The sequence below is a fragment of the Mchenga conophoros genome, linkage group LG18 (genome assembly GCF_057382185.1).
Source record: "Mchenga conophoros isolate Kocher_MC1m ecotype Shallow Benthic linkage group LG18, M_conophoros_male_GT1.1, whole genome shotgun sequence".
In the NCBI taxonomy this organism is placed as follows: Eukaryota; Metazoa; Chordata; class Actinopteri; order Cichliformes; family Cichlidae; genus Mchenga; species Mchenga conophoros.
In genome coordinates, this window is record NC_140543.1 from 28,882,331 (window position 1) to 28,903,536 (window position 21,206).

At 41.2% G+C, this 21,206-nt stretch overlaps 2 protein-coding genes across 4 annotated transcripts in view; one reads left to right on the forward strand and one right to left on the reverse strand.

Annotated features, from left to right (window-relative positions):
* Window positions 1-925: 925 nt before the first annotated feature.
* On the reverse strand, window positions 926-6,685 carry LOC146554125 (crystallin J1A-like). 3 transcript variants are annotated; one of them, XM_085255240.1, is made up of 10 exons: window positions 6,534-6,667; window positions 5,881-5,947; window positions 5,015-5,191; window positions 4,513-4,611; window positions 4,347-4,439; window positions 4,110-4,266; window positions 2,255-2,370; window positions 1,958-2,035; window positions 1,670-1,809; window positions 926-1,586 (listed from the first exon to the last, which is right to left on the reverse strand). In XM_085255240.1, the coding sequence occupies exons 2-10, from the start codon at window positions 5,945-5,947 to the stop codon at window positions 1,485-1,487; spliced, it is 1,029 nt and encodes a 342-aa protein (XP_085111366.1). In that variant the 5' UTR covers window positions 6,534-6,667; the 3' UTR covers window positions 926-1,484. The 3 variants fall into 3 exon arrangements, with proteins under 3 accessions (XP_085111366.1, XP_085111364.1, XP_085111365.1); XM_085255238.1 differs by having other exon boundaries at window positions 6,567-6,637; XM_085255239.1 differs by lacking the exons at window positions 926-1,586; window positions 1,670-1,809; window positions 1,958-2,035; window positions 2,255-2,370 and adding an exon at window positions 2,754-3,379 and having other exon boundaries at window positions 6,534-6,685.
* A 6,934-nt stretch (window positions 6,686-13,619) lies between these two features.
* The window catches only part of casq1a (calsequestrin 1a), a 10,392-nt gene continuing 2,805 nt past the window's right edge, over window positions 13,620-21,206 (forward strand). The window contains exons 1-10 of the mRNA XM_085254592.1: window positions 13,620-14,119; window positions 17,212-17,305; window positions 17,468-17,568; window positions 17,732-17,843; window positions 18,094-18,167; window positions 20,202-20,332; window positions 20,438-20,483; window positions 20,588-20,642; window positions 20,788-20,888; window positions 21,014-21,088. Coding sequence (XP_085110718.1) covers window positions 13,883-14,119; window positions 17,212-17,305; window positions 17,468-17,568; window positions 17,732-17,843; window positions 18,094-18,167; window positions 20,202-20,332; window positions 20,438-20,483; window positions 20,588-20,642; window positions 20,788-20,888; window positions 21,014-21,088 — 1,026 coding nt within the window. The 5' untranslated portion in view covers window positions 13,620-13,882. The remainder of the gene's footprint in view (window positions 14,120-17,211; window positions 17,306-17,467; window positions 17,569-17,731; window positions 17,844-18,093; window positions 18,168-20,201; window positions 20,333-20,437; window positions 20,484-20,587; window positions 20,643-20,787; window positions 20,889-21,013; window positions 21,089-21,206) is intronic.

A 21,206-nucleotide genomic window follows, 5' to 3' on the forward strand; every position in this document is an offset into this window, starting at 1 on the left:
AATGCACCCTCATAGACCTGATTGGAAAATCAGGTTTGTGAACTGAGTACTGATGTTTTCTTTTCCAAAAAGAACTTCGAAATCTCGATTAGTCTGACCACAAAAGAGTTTTTTTTTTTCACTATGTCTCACTCAATTTCAAAAGAGCTGTGGCCGCAAGAAGATGATCGCATTTTCACCTGAGTTTGTGGATGGCAGTGATTTCCATGACAGAATCATGCCTGTTTTTAATGCAGTGCCACTGGCTCAGAGTGCAGTCCCACAATTCTCTGTTTCTTGATATTATGTGTTGTAGATGATTCAAAGCCATTGGGATGAAAATTATTATGAAACTGTTTCACAATTTATAGTTTTTTTTTTTTACATAGTGGTGAACCTCTGCCCACCTTTACTTGAGAAGCTTTGCCCCTCTAAGATGCTCTTTTTATTTCCAGTCCTGTTAATGACCTGTTCCCAGCTAACTTAATTAGTTCCAAAATGTTCCTCTACCCGTTTCTTTTCAGTGCCACCTACTTTTCCAGTCTTTTGTTGTCCTCATGCCTACCCTTTTTTGAGACATGCTGCTGTCATCAAATTTAAAACCTTATTTTTGTCTTATAATGGCACATCCTCTCAGTTTAAACATTTCATATGTTCTCTGTGTTCTGTGAATAAAATGTGGGTTTATGCAGTTTTCAAATCAGTGCATTCTGTGTTTAATTACATTTCACACAGCGTCCTGTTTTATTAACTAATTTGGTGTGGTTATAGATTTTAAAAGAGATTACAAAATATTCATCTGGTGTAAATAAAATCCACGCTCGAGCTGCTGAAATTTTTTAAATTACATAAAAGAAAAATGTGACCTCCATGTGGAACATGGAATCTCAGTACACTCATACAATCAGCTCCTGTTAATGTTTTATTAATTTTATGATACTGGCACTGGAAGGCTAAGTACAGCAGTTTATTTCAGCTTCAAAGGAAATTTTCATTCAATACTAAAAGGAAAGACAGATGTGTGAGTTATAAAAGCACACTGTAAAATAAATAAAGGAAGGTATTATTTGTCTTTTTATTGATGGCCTTTGCATCTCTGATGTGCTTGCTGAAGTTTATGGGCTCTTCATACAACTTGTGGCTTTACATAAATGCAGTATTGGATATTGGAAAAACATCATTTGCAAAAACTGTGGTGCATGGACTCTTTTTCTCTAAACTCCTATATTTTGTGTTGGACCACAAATCGCACTGTCAATATGAATAATGCTTAAATGACACGTATGTAGTCCAGAAATAGTAATTTAAATAGTAATTCATTTTTAAAATAATGATGATCTTTACCATATCTTCTCACAGAACATGTGAACAACCTGTTTTACTTTAACAGAAACAAAAACATCTGGCTCCTGCCATCCAGACATTTAAACAGGAACCATCATTCGCTGTTCTGTCAAAGCTCGACAGTTTGTCACACCGTTCTCTCTAAGCCTTCTTAAAAGGCATTACGCCGACAGGTGTTTGGTTATCTTCTTGGTATGCTCCAACACCAAGTCGTATTGCAGGGTCTTGGACTTCCAGGACTCCGGGATTCCCTCAAGTCCGACCTAGAAAAATGAGAACAGAACATTTCATAAATCAAACTTAAAATATGTGCATGTGAATATATTAGATTAGCAGACAGCCCCACCTGAGCCCCAAGACAGGCTCCTATGAAGGATCCTCTGCTGCAGGTGCATCCCCCGCAGCTCATGGTGTCTCTGACAGCCGTCTCATAGCGAGTGGCTGTCAGGACTCCGTGCAGCGCGGCTTGGAACGCACCGGGCAAACCTGAAACATCAGAGGCAGATGTGAATGGCATGAAGGCATTTTTCCTGGTTTGTCTCACAGCTATCCAAATTACACATACCGCTTTTTTACCACGTTACTGTTAAGGACTACACTGATGGCAGAGGTTGAAGGAGCTTATCAAAGATACCTCATGCATTTGTGAAGACAGAGGGGATCAGCTCTTGCGGAGTTTTGGATAAATTCTCCTTCACCTGGTGGATGTGTCCTGAAATCAGGCAGAGAGGGTGCAGTAGTGAGTCACACATAAGATAAGATATTAACTAAAATACTAAACATAACTCTCTGCATATCTCTTTATCCTATCATCATTATGTCACATTGGAACTGAACCTTCAGAGAATAAGGTAAAATAAACTCTTTGATCACATGAGTCGGTCTCATGACTTTAACACAGGGAAGGAAATATGCTGCTGGCCTCACGTACCGATGACTGCTTTGTCTAAATCTTGAGGCTGCTTTCTGTTTGGGTCATTCAGCTGATTGAGCACCGCGTCCAAGGCTTTTGGATCTGGACCATTCAGGATGAAATGTTCCAGAAACCTGGGAAAAGAAGTCAGTGTGGAGCATTTCCGTTTTATGTTTTTCTTTATACATCTTTGTAGAACAGTATTAAATACACTCAACAAAAATATAAACGCAACACCTTTGTTACTGCTCCCATTCCCCATGGGATGGACGTAGAGACCTAAAATTCATTCCAGATACACAATATAACCATCCCTCCCAAACAGTGGTCACAAATCAGTCCAAATGTGTGGTAGTGGGCACATCTGCTATATTGAGATAATCCATCCCACCTCACAGGTGTGCCACATCAGGATGCTGATCTGACATCATGAGTAGTGCACAGGTGTACCTCAGACTGCCCACAACAAAAGGCCACCCTGGAATGTGCAGTTTTTTGCGCTATTGGGGGTCTGGGGACCCAGAACCGGTCAGTATCTGGTGTGACCACCATTTGCCTCATGCAGTGCAACACATCGTCGCATGGAGTCTATCAGATTGTCAATTGTGGCCTGTGGAATGTTGGTCCACTCCACTTCAATGGCTGTGCGAGGTTGTTGGATATTCGTGGGAACTGGTACACGCTGTCGTATACGCCGGTCAAGCACATCCCGAACATGCTCAATGGGTGACATGTCCGGTGAGTATGCTGGCCATGCAAGAACTGGGACATTCTCAGCTGCCATCTGCCCTGAACAATGTGAACCATGATTCATCCGTGAAGCGCACACCTCTCCAACGTGCCAGACGCCATCGAATGTGAGCATTTGCCCACACAAGTCTGTTACGGCGACGAACTGGAGTCAGGTCAAGCCCCCGATGAGGACGACGGGCATGCAGTTGAGCGTCCCTGAGACGGTTTCTGACAGTTTGTGCAGAAATTGTTTGGTTGTGCAAACCAATTGTTCCAGCAGCTGTCTGGGTGGCTGGTCTCAGACGATCTTGGAGGTGAACCTGCTGGATGTGGAGGTCCTGGGCTGGTGTGGTTACACGAGGTCTGCGGTTGTGAGGCCGGTTGGATGTGCTGCCATATTCTCTGAAACGCCTGTGGAGACGGCTTATGGTTGAGAAATGAACATTCAATGCACGGGCGACAGATCTGGTTGACATTCCTGCTGTCAGCATGCCAATTGCACGCTCCCTCATTGCTTGTGGCATCTGTGGCATTTTGCTGTGAGACAAAACTGCACATTCCAGGGTGGCCTTTTGTTGTGGGCAGTCTGAGGTACACCTGTGCACTACTCATGATGTCAGATCAGCATCCTGATGTGGCACACCTGTGAGGTGGGATGGATTATCTCAATATAGCAGATGTGCCCACTACCACACATTTGGATTGATTTGTGACCACTGTTTGGGAGGGATGGTTATATTGTGTATCTGGAATGAATTTTAGGTCTCTACGTCCATCCCATGGGGAATGGGAGCAGTAACAAAGGTGTTGCGTTTATATTTTTGTTGAGTGTATGTGTTCTGATTTTGCCTCACTACAGAGAAAGGTGTAATCAACCATGCAGCCAAACTGGAATGATCTTTAGAGACACTCAGCTTTCATGTGGCTGATCAGTTTATTAAAATGTGAAATGTGTTCTCTTCCCTATTTTTATACTCTCTGCTCCAAATACTTCTTATTATGCCCAATTTTAATTACCAGATCTAATAGTCTATTGTGGTTTCCAGGTTAAAAACTAAGTTTTATTATTAACCCTTAAATAGCCAATTCTAATCCAACATGTGTAAATAAGTGAAACTGGTGTGCTGGAAGATGTCCTGACCTCGCTGCTGCTAGAGTCTCTGCCACACATTCATCATTGTTCTGGGTGACACGGATGGCCTGTTCCACCTTCTCCAGCATATCGGGCTGTCCTGCATAAAAAGCCACTATAGGAGCCAGTTTGGCTATTCCATCAATCTGACAGTCGTTCTCACAACCTGAAGGAAACCAGGACATATTTAGGTTAGAGATGTTTGTCTTCATAACGTCAAACTGTGAATAATTTCAGAAGCTTTACCCGTCTCCTCTTTGCCTGCATCCACATTCTTCAGGAAGCTCTTTAAACTTGCATGTCTCCACGGTCCATCGATAGGCAGCTGAGGTCTTGGCCCTGCAGAAGTCCAAATTGCATATTTTGTCAAAAAGGTAACGGACCTCAGGGATATCTCCAAGATTTCTCTTACCTCCCCTCTCTCTGTAAGGATCATTGACGGGCGTGTCATACTCTGATCCTGGCCCAAAAACTTTCAGTGTGCGCTGCTTCAGGTCATCAATGTTTAGACCTGGTCAGAGAGATCAGGCATCTTAGACAGTGTGTGAAAATTCCCTACACACTGCACGAACCGAGTCCCTGCATGTAGACTATGTGGCTCTAGAGTAATGCGTAATATTTCTTTGAGGACAGCCCACTTTCTTCTATTTTCCTTATATCACTTGTACAGATATGAGGCAATTTCATGTGTCCAGTTCTAGTTAATCCCTTTATGTTGGACCAAGTGCTACTTCTGGTAGAATTTAAAGCAAATCCATCCATAACTTTATCAATAATTCTACTGACAAACAGAAAAAACAAACTGAATCAACTGCATAACTTCGCTTGCTGTAGATAGTAGTAATCTGAAACCTACTATGACCTATAGAAATGTAAGTTTAGTTTAATTTTAGGGATAAAGTCAGCAGCACTACCTCCACATTCAGACAGGGACTCCAGCAGGACATATGCCTGGTCTCCATAGCAACTCTGCTTGCCAGTCTCCCTCCTGTAAAAAGGGTTAGCGGACTCAGGGTGGAATTCTGGGTTTGGATTCAGAGCCAGGATCCCCTTTAACTTCTGGAGGTCGTACACCCAGTGGAGAGGCTGTGCTGCAAGAGACAAGATAATTACACTCTGAACCTTGACATTACTCAAAATCTAAGGAGATGTGTTAAAAATAAGGACGGACTGAAAATCCACTTCTACTCGTACAACCTGAAGATCTGAGTACTCAACTCAAACCAGGAAGCTCTCAGCTCAGCTGAAAGATACCTGCTAACCTTATGGCAGCTCAAAAGTTATAGTCTTGACAGATTTGACAGGCGACAGAGTTTATCAGTCTCTCACATTGTTGTGGAAGAAATCTGGCCCACTCTTCTTTACAAAATTGATTTAGTTCATTGATGTCTGTTTTCATTTATGCACAGTTCTCTTAAGGTCCCATAATCGAATTGCAATCAGGGTGAGGTCTGGACTTTGACAGGCCCATCGCAACACGTGGATTCTTTTATTTTTCCAGCGATTTTTTTTTTTTTTTTAAAGAGATTTGCTGCTTTCCTTGGATCATTGTCTTGTTGCATGATCCAATTTTGAGGTGCCTGAGGTGCTCACACTTGTGATGATCAATTAATCAGGTGCACCACTAAACTAACCCTGCCATGGAAGTAGTATGGTGATATTGAGTGTTTCACAGAACAGCATTTTAGTCCCCTATAAAAACTGTCTTTCCAGTTATTAAACACAAGCATGATTACTTTCATAGATCATCAATGTAAAACAAGTGTGACACTATTAATACCTGCAGCATCTGCCACTGCTGATCCCATGATGGCTCCTATTGCCCTGTTTGCCAGAGCTGAAGCCATCTGCAAAAATGTACAAAGAATTAAATACATTTTTTAAAAAAAGAAATTTTAAATGAAATGAACAGTTAATTTCATTATTTTGGCAGAGTGGACTGTTTAAATTTTCTTAAAATTAACATTTTCTGTTTCCCGCTTTAGTAATGTGGCTAAAAATTATTTTCTATTGCTCACTATTTTATAATGACAAACCATTAATCCGGTATTCAAAAGCTTAAGCTTTGAGCAAACATAAGAGAGTTAGTGACAGTGACAGGGCATTTCTCTTATTATATTTCCCAGCAGTCGGTTTTCTACTGTAACAAAACTCTCCAGCTGATAAGCGGTCATATCGATTTCATCTGCGCTCGACTACCTTTCCTAATCACCTGACAAATCGAGCACAGCTTGGCGGAGCTTTCACCAACTTGTAGCCTGCTAAATGATTAGAAGCTTGGTAGCTACTCACAGAAATATAGCACTTGCTGTTTGTACTCGTTCAAGCTACAGCTAGCAACCACGACAGCAGAGTGCTAGCTAACATACTCTTAGCTAGCATAAACTAGCGAGTTGCTGAGGCATAAATAAAGTTCATAAAGAAAAGTCTGACCTTAGCCTGCGTTATATGTAGCCCACAGCGTACCGTAATTCGTTTAAAACCTTTTACACCAGCAGTACGAGCACCAGCACCACAACACACTTTGATTCTGAAACTTGTTACGAAAGCTTCGGCACCGCCCACAATGAAATGTCTCAATTACCCGGGCCCTCCTCCGGCGAGGAGAGGAACTGTGGTCCTGCATGAGGAAGTCAGAAGTAAAAGAGAAGAGTGTGAGGGTGATGAAAGACATGAATGATGACAGCAAGACAGTAGTGAGGTCTGTGGTAGCAGCTACTGGTAGAAGGTTTAGGCATGATGTGTCATTACATAAGGTGCCCTGAGCCCCTTCTTGTTTGCAGTGGTGATGGACAGATTCCTGGTCTGGCAGGAGTCTTGATAGTCTATGATGAGAAGAAGCATGAAGGTCAATAAAAACCAGACAGAATATGTGTATTTTGTGGTTTTAATGCTTAAAAAAAAACATTAATTCACCAGCTTATATAAATGAAGATGGATAACTGAAATTCATAATGACAATTCATAATGGTCTTTTTGCATTTAATGATAGTTTTTCAATGTGCTTTTCACTGTTAGCAGAGCCAATGTTGTGTCAAAAAGGGATTGCTGTCCAAAAAGTGATTTACAGTATTTAAAGGTATCAAGTATTAGTCTTGGAAGAACACAGCTCTTTACCATTAGGCTTCCTGCTGTTGTGTAATGAAAAATTCTGGGTGCAAGTGTAACCCAGGTTATGTTCCTAAGTATGAGTTTGTGATCATTTGGCAGGCATTGAACGCATCACAGTGCTGTGAGCATAGGAGCCTAATGGTGTGTTCTTCCAAGCTAGCTGACTTACTACTGGTGTAAAAGGTTTTAAACAAATTACAGTGCTATATATCTGTGTGTAGCTACCGAGCTTCTAATCATTTAGCATTATACAGTCATTGAGTTATACCCAGGCAAAAAATGTGTTCTCATTTGTGCCCAAGATGAATGTTCACTGCTGTTTAAGGGTATTGCAGGTTTTAAAACGCATTTAAATCGTTCTTATAGTACTTCTTGGGATGATACATGTAATGTTCAAAATCCACATCCACTGAACATGGATCCCAGTTGAAATTAATTTCAGAGTGCAATATGATTCAAAGAGAAACGAATCATCTGCTTTATATGAGCAAGTTCCAGTACATGACACTTTCATTTATGTACCTATTTTGAAAGAGTTGATTTTCAAAAATGCAGAAGTTTCACAACACATGAATAAACCAGCTACTGTATGTGATGGCAGATGTTAGCGACATCAACCATTAGTCTCAAAATCCAATGGCGCACTGCAAATTTAAGTTAACTGTCAACACAGGTGCACTGCACTGTGAGCTATTCCAAACTGCTACAAACCTTCCAGGGCACAAGAAAGATTGAGGGGACTGGCAGTAATTAGTATTAACAACAAAGTTGGCCATCACATTTCTTGTAATGATGTAATAAATGATTTTGCCTCTAGAGCAAGGGAAAGCTCTAAGCTGGGAAACAAAGGTGTTAAGATGGAGTGTTGAGGAAAAACAAAAAAGTCAAATGTTTGGAGTCCAATCATTCATTTTGAAATGTAGTTCTTCCTATTTTTAGCCAAGTGTTTACACATTTTTACAGTTTTCAGAACAAATTATTCAACTTTGGATTTGATTTATAAATCCCTTGTTTCACCTACCTCTATTAATTTACAATATTTAAACATTTCTCTGATATTTTTTATTTTATTTAATACTTTGTTTTGTAGATTTTCATTTATTTTCACTCACAACATATTAACTAGGTAATGTTTTATTTAAGGAGTTTTTGTTGTATTTCTATTTTTTGTAGTACTTCATTGTTGCACATTACTCTTACAGTTTATTTAAAACTAGAAATAATAAAGCAGTTGAGGTGTTTCAGCCTGTGACATTCAGTATCTGTTGGTGCTTCAGCTGTTTGAATAAGTGTAAGTCAACGCCAGGCCACGCTTCCAGCTGAGTCTTTAAGTAGTGTGTAACACCATGAATGAGGAACAGTAAATGTCAATAACTGATCAAGAGTAAGTTTTTCTTAGTCTTTCAATGAAACACATGGACAGGCACCTAGGATTAAATCTTTTGATTCGTCATCCACAGCTCTCATCATGAATGACTTCTCCTGTGACACAGAGCGCTTCAACACTTTCATCACTTCTGACAACAAGAGATTTCTGTGTGTAAAACCAGGCAGTTATGCAATTGCTCAGAAATGATCTGTCCATAGACAAGGACGCAGGTGCCCACCTATGACCTGGTTTATTAATACTAAGCTAAAGAAGAAAGGATCTCACTGTAGTTCTCACAGCTCAGGACAAGCAGACACCTGATGACTACTGAATGGAACTAAAACAAGAATTCATAATTATGTTTGTCTATGTTTGATAAAACTCTGCATATGCAGTCAGGAGACTGATGACCTGTGAAATGAGCTGTTAGAAATGTGCAGATATGTGTAAACATTATATGTAGCAAAACTTCTGACCTACAGGAAATGATGACATCGGATATGATGGCTGCTATAAAACAAAAAATCATTCATATGATAAAAATGAACAAGTTGTGTTTCCAACTTTAAAACATCTTAGTGTCTGCTGCACTTTAATTCAAGATGAATCTCATTAAATGTATGAGAACATTTAATCACATGGCCCCATAACAGCTGGGATGGCTCCAACCTTGAAATGAACAAGCAGAAGGAAGTTGATGGATGGATAATCCAATGGGGAACATTAAAGACCCTCTCACCAGCTTTCATTTATTAAATTTGTATTTACTGAACGATTTCTGCTGTGTATTTGCATTGATACTCAGACAACAACTCACATGTCCTCTTTCTGTTTGTGGTGCATGATTCAGGCAAACACATATTACATATATAGATTGTTATGCTATGACACAGTTTCACATTTAATGCTCTATGATAATGATGAGGTCCAGTTTAATAGTACTGCTAGTGTCTAATGAAATGAATTGAACACATGTGATTTTGGGGTCCAGCAAAGTGAATATTTTTCACTGTGGATAAAATACATGGAAAGGTTTAATGAGTCATCAGCTACTTCACTACAAAGATGATGTGATTAAAGGTTCTCATACATTTAATGAGATTCATCTTGAATTAAAGTGCAGCAGACACTAAGATGTTTTAAAGTTGGAAACACAACTTGTTCATTTTTATCATATGGATGATTTTTTGTTTTATAGCAGCCATGATATCCGATGTCGTCATTTCCTGTAGGTCAGAAGTTTTGCTACATATAATGTTTACACATATCTGAACATTTCTAACAGCTCATTTCACAGGTCATCAGTCTCCTGACTGCATATGCAGAGTTTTATCATCATGTGTTCATGAGAGACAAACATAATTATGAATTCTGAACATTATGAAAACCGTTACTTCAGTTTGTTTCTGGTTTGTTGTAAGGAAAAGAATTCTGCCTGTGGAACAACTAAATTTACTTGCAAAGTTATAAAATTAGAGAATGATTCATCATAACCAAGAATTGAGTTCAAACCTCACTTGTCACCAGTTACTTGTGCAATCATGCCATAGACAAGTTGTTCATTCAATGACACTTTCATAGCACTGTTTTCTAATACCCAACATCATCAGCAAACGGAGTGAGTATTTTGTCAGCGCCATGTTTCTTTGTATTTTGGGAATGAAGCAAAGAAATGAGATGAATGTTCATCAACGAGGAATTCAGACTTGGTGGTAAATTGCACACATCCAGACATCCAAGCTTCTGGAGGCTTTGTCAAGACCCTAGGGGGATTTGATGTTTCAAAGTCCTCATAAAAAACTTAAATTTGCAGTGCGCCATTGGATTTTGAGACTAATGGTTGATGTCTGTAACATCTGCCGTCACATAAAGCCTCACACATTGCTGGTTTATTCATGTGTTGTGAAACTTCTGCATTTTTGAAAATCAACTCTAAAGTTTTTAAAAAGAGGTACATAAATGAAAATGTCATTTACTGAAACTTGCTCGTATAAAGCAGATGATTCACTTCTCTTTGAATCATATCACACTCCCAAATGAATTTCAACTGGGATCCATGTTCAGTAACACCTGACTGATGTGCGTTTTGAACATTACATGTATCATCCCAAGAAGTACTATGAGAACAATTTAAATGCGTTCTAAAACCTGCAATAACCTTAAACAGCAGTGAACCTTCATCTTGGGCACAAATGAGAACACATTTTTTGCCTGGGTATAACTCAATGACTGTATAATGCTAAATGATTAGAAGCTCGGTAGCTACACACAGATATATAGCACTGTAATTTGTTTAAAACCTTTTACACCAGCAGTACGAGCAGCACCACGACACACTTTGATTCTGAAACTTGTTACGAAAGCTTCGGCACCGCCCACAATGAAATGTCTCAATTACCCGGGCCCTCCTCCTGCAGACTGAGTGGAGATTATGTGGAGATTGCAAAAATGAAATAAAACATTTCTTTTTAGTGTAACAGTAATAATTGTGCTGCATATTTTAATAGTCTATAGAGATTTGATGTTTGCTTCGAGACTGTGGCTGTAGAAGTATAGAGAAGGTCAGAAGGAGTTGCACTGTGTCATTGTGGATTCAGAGAAAGCGTATGAGAGGAACTGTGGTCCTGCATGAGGAAGTCAGAAGTAGAAGAGAAGAATGTGAGGGTGATGAAAGACACGAATGATGACAGCAAGACAATAGTGAGGTCTGTGGTAGCAGCTACTGACAGAAAGTTCAGCCACGATGTGTCATTACATAAGGTGCCCTGAGCCCCTTCTTGTTTGCAGTGGTGATGGACAAATGAGGAAATGAGGATCACAGGTTAAAGGTGAGTTTGGGGCAGATGATCTGCTGAGGTGACCTCTAACAGTCAAAGGCAAAAGAAAGAGATTAAATATTCTTACGGTTTGAGGAATCTATCCAGAAACTGGAAGCTGCAGACTCTACAGTACACAATCTGTAGTTACAGTAGATCAGAGAGTGCCATCTCCTGGCCAGCAGCGGTAACTGCTGCAGACATGAAGAAACTGGATGAACGTCATTCTCCCTCTGTCAAAATATTACATTATTCGTATTAGAAATGTTCTATTACAAATTAGCCTGCAATCATGGGTATAAATGCAAAATAGCAAATAGTAATTCAGAAAAAGAAAAAAACACCAGCTAGCTATTGTTTGGACTGCAAACAAATAAACAACAAGTAAAAGTCTTTATTTAACCAGGTTCCAGGAGACCAGCACAGAACAGAAGAAGCTTAATTATTTAGCAGTATGCCTAAAGTCCACGAGACAGTGTATTATACACACTGTATACATCAGTTCTACAGTAGATAAACTAGAAGTTTCAAAACTTACAAGTTATAAGCTTTTGATTGCATATGTGTGTCATAAAATGAATAGTCGTATGAATTTAACAGTCTTGCATGTGTCCTGTCCATCAAAGGATAAATGATCTATAAAATAGAGGACTAAATGATAGCAAATTGGTTTTGCTTTTTCGAGCATACCTTAATCCAGGATTGGGCAATTCATTTTCCCAAGGGGCTACATGAGAAACTGGAACACACAGGCACAGCACCACAGTTCCAGTTTCTCATGTGGCCTCCTGGGAAAATTAATGTTCCAACCCTGCCTTAATCAGTGCTGGCACAGTGCATGCTCTTATCACCATTGTCAATAAAAGACTGAATGTGATATCACTGACTGAATTATGGCCAGAGGAGTGAGATGCTGAAAGCAGAGGTGCAGAGTTTGTGGATGAAGAACTTAATGACAGTTATGTGCTGTGAAGCAAAGTAGTTTGTAGGCTGAGTTGACACTAGTAACCATAGGCATACAGCACATTTTATGCCTCTGTTCACAGGTGTGGATGTGGAGTAGGGCCCACAAAATTAGTTGAGATCTAAGCAGGGCACCTGCTTAGATCTCAACTTAATGTGCTCAAACATTAGACGCACCCATTGCGCTTCTCATTCAATCAAGCCACGCATGCTTGAGCTGACTGTCACTTTTTCACGTTTAAGGCTATTAATGTAATCAGGACTTCAAACTGTTATGCAAGCTGTCGCTGCATGGTTTGCAAAGGAAGCACACTTGAAACCAACCCTCGCATATCCTTTTATTAGGTGTTTACAGTAACACAGCTGACCACAGTTCAGCTCCATGTTCTACAGTTAAGCCACACGCAGACGCGCATGGTGCACCTTTTAAGCCGTTTGCTTAGACAAAAAAAAATGTCTGCGTTAATGCTGTAAGCTTGCATGTCTTGTTACAGAAAAGAAGGGGTGTGTTGAGAGCTGGATAAAGTATTACGATAGCCTGTATTTATTTATAGCTTACCTCTTCCCTTTCAATTCGTAAAGTAATATGACAGGCAACCATCTCAAGCATACATGCAAACGCTGCACAGGACACATGTGTTCAGTGTGTATCAGGGTCAGATTCACAAGGATTCCAATAAAGCTTCCACATGCATGCCCAGCCCCTGTAAAACATTATGTTTCACTTTCTTCTTGAGTCAGGGCTAAGTGACCCCTGTGCTCCTCAGCAAGTGCACCGCCCTCTCCTTTCCTCATCTCCTCTCCTCTCTCTCACTCCAGCTTCATGTCCCCGAGTGACCCAGCTTCACATTCTAGCACTGCACGGGTGCCAGCAGAAGCAAATTAGACACCAGCACCCCCTCCTGATATGTACTTCTCTGTCCTACATCCATTATTTTTAGCTGGGATCCAAGCCTTCATCTTCACTTAATAAGGGAAAAGAATCCCTCATATTTGTACCCACCCCTAAATCCATCATATCAAAGTTCTTCATCACAAAACGGACACACTCACACACCTATGTCCTATTCTATATGATGCCTTCTCTCTTTGCTCACACACCTCCTTCCATCTCCACAGCTGTCTGTGTATGTTCTGTGTTGCATGCAGAGAGCAGGTTGGTCATCTCCCCCTCACTCCACCCTCTTTCACTGGTTCCTAACATACACTCAAGCACGCACACACACACAGAAAGCTGTCACCCCAGCCCTGCCTCATCTTCTCCATGCTTAATTACGTGCCACATAGGACCACGGTCACACCTATGTCAGACTAAGCCCAACCCCTCTTGCACCCTGAGCCCACTGCCAGTTGCCCATGTGGGGTTTTTAATAAGGTGGATGCAGGAGGCTGTCTTGCTCTCTTCTGGGTGACGCGGATTGGAAGGGGTTCTCCATACTTTCACCAAACTTTTTTTTCCAATATTTTTCGCCCCTTTCATTTACTTTCTGAAACTGTAAATACATCCACATTAGAGAGGAGCCATGAAGTGGACCTGGGTGCTTGTAGTAGTCTTGCTGTCCTTTGGGAGCATTTCACTGGGCAAGGAGAGCTTGGACTTCCCTGAGTACGATGGCAAGGACCGCGTTCACGACCTCAACGCCAAGAACTATAAGTCCGTGATGAAGAAGTATGACATTATGGTGGTGTACTACCATGACCATCCCGGATCCAGCCGCGCCGCCCAGAGACAGTTCGATATCGAGGAGTTGGCCCTTGAGGTGGGTTAAGATAAGAACTGTGGATAGATGGTGATGAGGAAGCTGTAATATTGGTATTTTATTCATGAGCACATAGATGCTTTCAGCATATTTAACTGCGGTTTTAAAAAAATGGACTGAATAAACTCATCTTCTGTCAGTGACTTGCAAAGAGGAAGTTATTATGGAGAACAGGAGATAAGGCGGTAGAAAATAGCTTTGCTGGATTGAGAAATGCTGAGAAGTGAAGTCCCAAAAATGTGTCACAAGCCTACGGTGTGTCGTCATGTCGACCACCCCGAGGCAAAGAGCTGAGCTGTGAGGACCCAAGGTATCATTTATTTTGGCAAAGGCTGAGCCTGTGTAGAGGATGTGTGTCTGTTTGTGTGCGTCTTTGTGTGATACTGTGTGTGAGGCGAGCAGTTGATGCACTTAACACTCCCTCATCTGATTGCTCATCAGGCCTCACGCCAGCCTGGTTCACATTCCCATAAAAACACACTACATCCCTTTCCACACAAACCTTTCCACTTGTTTACTGTAAGTAAACAACTGTAAGTAAACAAGTGGAAACCACATTCCATTTTCCAAGAAAAGTTCAATTTATCACTTCAAGCAGCTGACTCCATGTTTGCAGACATGCTGATTATTTATACAGAGAGCAAAATTCATTTTTACACTATAACGATCACAGACACAATGCAGAAGTAAGAGGTGCCCAGAGAGCATTTGAAGACACACTTGATATTGTCTAAAGAAGCAGTTATTTGAGAACTGCACTGAACATTGCAGTTCTGAGAAACCAGGTTGATTTCTGATTTATGGCCTGCACTAGATCACGTAGCAACAGTATTTTATGGCATTTGGCATGGCTAATGTACAGTGTAATGTCAAGGCTGCTACCCCATATGCTTGTTGCATTATTGTAATTTGCAAGCCTGGTTTGTTGACTCCTGTTTAAATTTTTTTTTATTTTTATGACAACTCTAGGCCAAAAAGGATCATATAAGGAACTCTCAACAGCCCCTAAAAATAAAAATTGTGACAAATATTCTGACTTTGCCTAAACAAATATAGCAGAAATTGTGTGCAATGGATCTCATCAGTAACCAAATCTCATGTGAACAAGACAAAGGAAAAAGGATGAAGGGCTAAAAAAAAAAACTAGTAATAAATAGCAGTAATGAGGAAAATATTAATAACAAATCAGACAGAGAGAGCAGGAGAGTGAGAGATACGAGAGAGGCTGCTCTCCTTGGCGAATCACATCAAGACCCTCTGGTGTCTGCGTATAGGGCACTGTTGCTCAGCCTTGGGGCTCCAGGCCAGCGCTTGAGATACTGGCTCCAGTAGTGCCAGCTCAGCTCTGCGCTGTGATTGACACATGCAGTACTGTACTTGTCAGCGGATCCCAGAGTATTGAGCATCACTGCCATCTCACCAAAATAGTCCCTGGGGCTGGTGTGGCTTCTGGTGCTATATTTATCCTGAGCTGCTTTTGTGGTGGGTTGAGCTCCGATGGCTTGTGTTTCTCCTTCTGAATGTATTTTGATTTACATTTAATGAAGCTTTATTTATAGTAAGAGGCAACTGCAAAAGGTGCAAACATTTCAGAGGTCAAGGAGCCCTGTGGGGGTTAGTGAAAGTCAAATGAAACATGACATTGTGATGGTGATAATTAAGTGCTTTCGTCCATGCCATTTGAACTTGGTTGATTTTGTTATTAAAGTGACCTCTCAGGTCTGTTACGAATGCTTTGTCAAGGGAAGCGCTGTAGACCAATGTAAGGAAAAGCACCTGCATTCTCCAGACAGATTGCAGGTGCTTTTACACTTCAACACTGAATGGCACACATGAAGGTGTACATGTCTTTCTTTGTTACTCTGCTCATCAAAATGAGCAGATACAGTCAGGTGCTGCACCAGCTGAATATCACTACAGTTTGTAACATCTCAGCCAAGAACAAAAACTGAAAGAAATGTACAGCTGCAGTGCACGCAGACATGAAGCTATGAAATCCCACCCCAGATACTGAGCCTGCTGGTTTAACTTTACATGTAGTTGGGGAGGTTCAATTACTCTGAGCAAATGATCTCATCCATGACACATCAAATACACATTCAGAACACCCAAGTTCCAAAAACAACTTTGCAGGTTTCAGACTAGGAGGAGCAGGCAGACATAGTTTGCTTTTGCTTTACATACTTTAACTGAAAGACATTTGCAAAAACAATTTATCTGGGTAAAAATAATGTGCTTTATTCAAATGGACATTTGGTGAAATTCACTACTAGGTACTACCAAAAAAATGTATACACATATATTTTTTGGGGAGGCTAAATATGTTTATAGACTAAATATAGCCTGTAAATATATGCCACAAAGTAAATGTGATATATACAACCATGAAGCATTAATCCATTTTCCTGTAAGAAGTTTTATTTTAGTCTGTGTAAATGCCAAAAGGGCACAGTCTGCAAAAAAGGTATAGTGCAATGAAGGGAATAAGTCTGTATGATGTGTAACTTAAAACTAAGCTGCAAATTTTAAACTATTTCACTGTGCCCCACTCATCCAAAACTCCAGTCAGGTTAAAAGAAATTCAGAGAATTATCTGCACAACAAACTGCAGGACAGCCTGGTTGGGCTAACTATTTATGCCAGTAAAGCAGCTGCTCAAGATTTCTGACACCAGTGTACATGTATGTATGTGTGTGTGTGTGTGTGTGTGTGTGTGTGTGTGTGTGTGTGTGTGTGTGTCTGCAAGAGTTTGTGTGCACTGTTTACCCTTCAAATGCACTGAGACAGCTCTCAAACAACTTCCTCAATGCAGCTGAGCTGCAAGTGTGATGCTGTCATTGGTGGACCCAACTGTCAGTCACAAGGTTCAAGTTTCATACAGATTTAGAAAGTGCATAAGTGGCGCTCTGAAAAGCAGGCTTTTATGGTAATGAAACTACTGAGTGAGACAACTTTGTCAAAAGGTGTAAATAATAGTGTAGGGGTGTAATGGTGTAGCCTTCCAAATGAGTAAAACACACTATCCCACCACCCCACCCTTTTTTGTGTTGAACTAATAAATTGTTTAATTATTTATGTGCAATGTTTTACAGCTTGCAGCCCAGGTCCTGGATGAGTTTGAAGATGAAGATATTGGAGTTGGTCTCATTGATGCAAAGCACGACAAGGCTGTTGCAAAGAAATTAGGTAAATACAGCTGCAGGCAGTTGGTACATGGCTTATTGTGCAAAAGTCAGACTAGCCAAACAATCACAGTTAAGTTACTGTAACAGAAGTTAGCTAAAATATAATCTGAGCTAACCTGTTCAAAAGCCGCATGATTAAACACAAAATGTTCTTTCCCCTTAGGCCTTGACGAGTCTGACAGCATCTTCGTCTTCACAGACGATGAAGTCATAGAATATGATGGCGAGCTTGCAACTGACACTCTTGTGGAGTTCATCTATGATGTTCGTGAGGATATAATCTCCCAGTTAATAGCCTGCCTTATTTTAGCAATAAAATCTCTAAATACTGATTTTTCTTCCTTTGAAGATCACCCACAGACCTTTATTCCAGTTTATTCTCCTCTCTGTCATCTCTGTTGTCTCTCCCTTTTCTCCTTTTCCACAGGTTCTCGAGGACCCTGTGGAAATAATTGACAATAGTAAGGAACTAAAAGGCTTTAAAAACATCGAAGAGGACATCAAATTGGTGGGCTACTTTAAGAGTCACAAGTCAGAACGTAAGAATCCTGTGATACTGTAATGTCATGATAACCTGTATTGTTTTTAGATAATTCCACATCAAGCAAATTAAACAGCATCCTAACTCTAGGATAATTATCAGAATGTTTTCATTGCAGTTGCTACTATTTGATTTAAGTGAGCACACAAAAACACCAGTAATGATGAGAACAAGAAGTCTACATTCTTAGATATTTCATACATATAGCAATCTACTGAAACAACTTGATGGATGCCTTTAAATTTCAGATTTTGAGGCTTATGCTGATGCTGCTGAAGAGTTCCATCCACACATCCTGTTCTTTGCCACATTCAGTCCCAAGGTGAGTAATCAAAGTAAGTTACTTGAGGCTACTATGTGATTAGTCTAGTTTCAGCTTTCAGCACAACTGGTAAAGCTAAAGTCTTTTGAGCACTACGGATATGGGGATTGTTTTTGTAAGGATGATCAGACTCAAAAATTTAACTCAAACATAGAAACATTAAAATGAATTTCTTGGAAACTGTATATTTGCTTGCATGTTTTAATTATCTGAAAACATTTTATTTTAAAAAGTGGCAGAGGGCCCAAGATTGAACTCTGAGGCACTCCATATTTTATGTATCCAGTTTTTATGTGCAACTATAAATACAAAAGCTTTCTAAAAAAAAAATCTGAAAAATATTTTAAACAAGAATTTTAGATTGCTCCTCCCCTTTTTTTCCTCCCCATCCCCAGCTGCCTCCCTCTTCCCGCTCCAACACACCCACCCACACAAGTAGGGCATTGGGGTGCGGGCGTGTCACCAGGGTGCAGGGGAGGCATTCCCCCCCCCCCCGTCCCCTCCCCGTCCCCTTCTGGCCACCTGTGCCACAGAGCACGCCACTGCAGCCTCCTCTGGCTTCTGCTCCGTGGCTACTGGGTGACCCCTCATCTGGGGCTCTCCTCAGCTCTCCCCAGGAGGGTGGCACGGATGCCCCTCCGGTGGTCCTCCTTGGGCTCTCGCACTCTGGGGCCTCTGGATGTCTGGGGCCTGGATCTCCTCCATGCCTGCTTCATGCCCTGGGGGACAGGGCTATAGATCTCTACATCCTCTAGCACAGCGTTCCCCAACCTTTTTTGCGCCACGGATCGGTTTATGCCCGACAATATTTTCACGGACCGGCCTTTAGGGTGTCGCGGATAAATACAACTAAATAAAACTAGTACCGGTAAAAAAGAAGATTTATTCATAACACACGTGAAAAGACCCAGGAAAACCGAGTTAACGATAAAAACGATAACAAAATAATGCTGAAAACCGATAAAAACCCTGAAAACCATACATTTAACACCTGAGCCTCAACTCTCGCGGCCCGGTACCAAACGACTCACGGACCGGTACCGGTCCAAGGCCCGGGGGTTGGGGACCGCTGCTCTAGCAGACCATTACATGGGGAAACCTTTTGAATACAGTCATGTCTGTCCCGTCTGTAACAACTGAAAATAAAATAAAATAAATAATAACAACAAAGATTGATCAAATGGACCAATATGGCAAGGCCGTGATGATCCATTTGGCAAAGTAAATCCATTGGGTATCCTTGTTGGTCTTCAGACAACAATTCTGACGGCTAAAGAACCAAATGGGACAGGCAAAAAAAAAAAAAAAAAAAAAATTTTAGATGGCAAAGGGCAGCCCTAGCGGAGCCCATCACCCACCGGGAACGAGTCCGACTTATTGCTGGCAATGCGAACCAAGCTCTTGCGACGGTCGTATAGGGATCGAATGGCCTGTAGCAATGCGCCAGACACCCCATACTCCCGCAACACCTCCCACAGGACACCCCGAGGGACACGGTCGAATGCCTTCTCCAAGTCCACAAAACACATGTACACTGGTTGGGCAAACTCCCATGCGCCCTCAAGTATCCTTCAGAGGATAAAGAGCTGGTCCAGTGTTCCTCAACCAGGACGTAAAACCGCATTGTTCCTCCTGTATCCGAGGTTCGACTAACGGACGAACTCTCCTCTCCAGCACCCTGACTGAGACTTTCCCAGGGAGGCTGAGGAGTGTGATCCCCCTGTAGTTGGAACACACCCTCCAGTCCCCCTTCTTAAAGATGGGGACCACCACCCCAGTCTACCAGTCCAGGGGTACTGCCCCTGATCTCCACGCAACATTGTAGAGGTGTGTCAACCAGGACAGCCCTACAACGTCCAGAGCCTTCAGGAACTCGGGCGGACCTCATCAACACCAGGGGCTCTGCCACCAAGGAGTTGTTTAACTGCCTCAGTGACCTCGCCTCCGGAAACAAAAACAAATAATAAATAATACACCATTAATATATCCTTTATGGTCAGATGAGGGTTTGAGTTCTTTGGCCCTGTCTTACAGGTCGCCAAGGCTCTGGACCTGAAGCTCAATGAGGTGGACTTCTATGAACCATTTATGGATGAACCAGTTGTTGTCCCAGGAAAACCTTACTCTGAGAAGGAACTGGTGAAATTCATTGAAGATCACGACAGGTAAGTCCTATTTTTGCCACATTAGAAGGATCTCGAGAGGTACAAGCTTCATGATCTGAGTTCCAAGTAAAGGGCATTAAGATTTGAGTAATCTTTGCTTGTTAGACCAACCCTGAGGAAGCTGCAGCCCCACAACATGTACGAGATCTGGGTGAGAAATTATAAACTTGAATTATATTTCCTAGACATAACTTTAATAAGATTGTAACCTAATGTTTTACAGTTTCCCTGAAATTCCGGCCTTTTTTCCCACAGGAAGATGATGTTGATGGTGAACATATTATTGCCTTTGCAGAGGAGTCTGACCTAGGTAAAGGAATCTTAAATGAAGTATAAAAACATATCTATGAGCATCTGTAATGACAGTTGTTTCTGATCATCCTGTAATGCTGTTTAGTTTTTGTTATTTAGATAGCTGTTTAGCTTAGACTGCGATGTACTTTTCCACTACTCAGATGGTTTCGAGTTCCTGGAGATTCTAAAGCAAGTTGCCGAGGATAACACTGACAACCCCGACCTCAGCATTGTCTGGATCGACCCTGATGACTTCCCTCTGGTAACAATATGAAGCAGTGTAATATGCTCTTTAGAAACAAGAGGCTGTGAGGCACTCTGCACAGTTTTACTGATAGCAGTTGGGTTGATAACAGCAACTAATCTTTTGCTTACTTTCCCCTGCAGCTCCTGCCACACTGGGAAAAGACTTTTGGAATTGACCTGTCGCACCCACAGATTGGTGTTGTTGAAGCTGATGATGTAAGTAATATTTTGAGTATGACCTTATTACCAAATTCAAAACATTTCTTTGTATTGTTCCTCTGATGTACTGTTATACATTCTGTTTATAGTTCAATTCAATTCAGATTGAATTCAG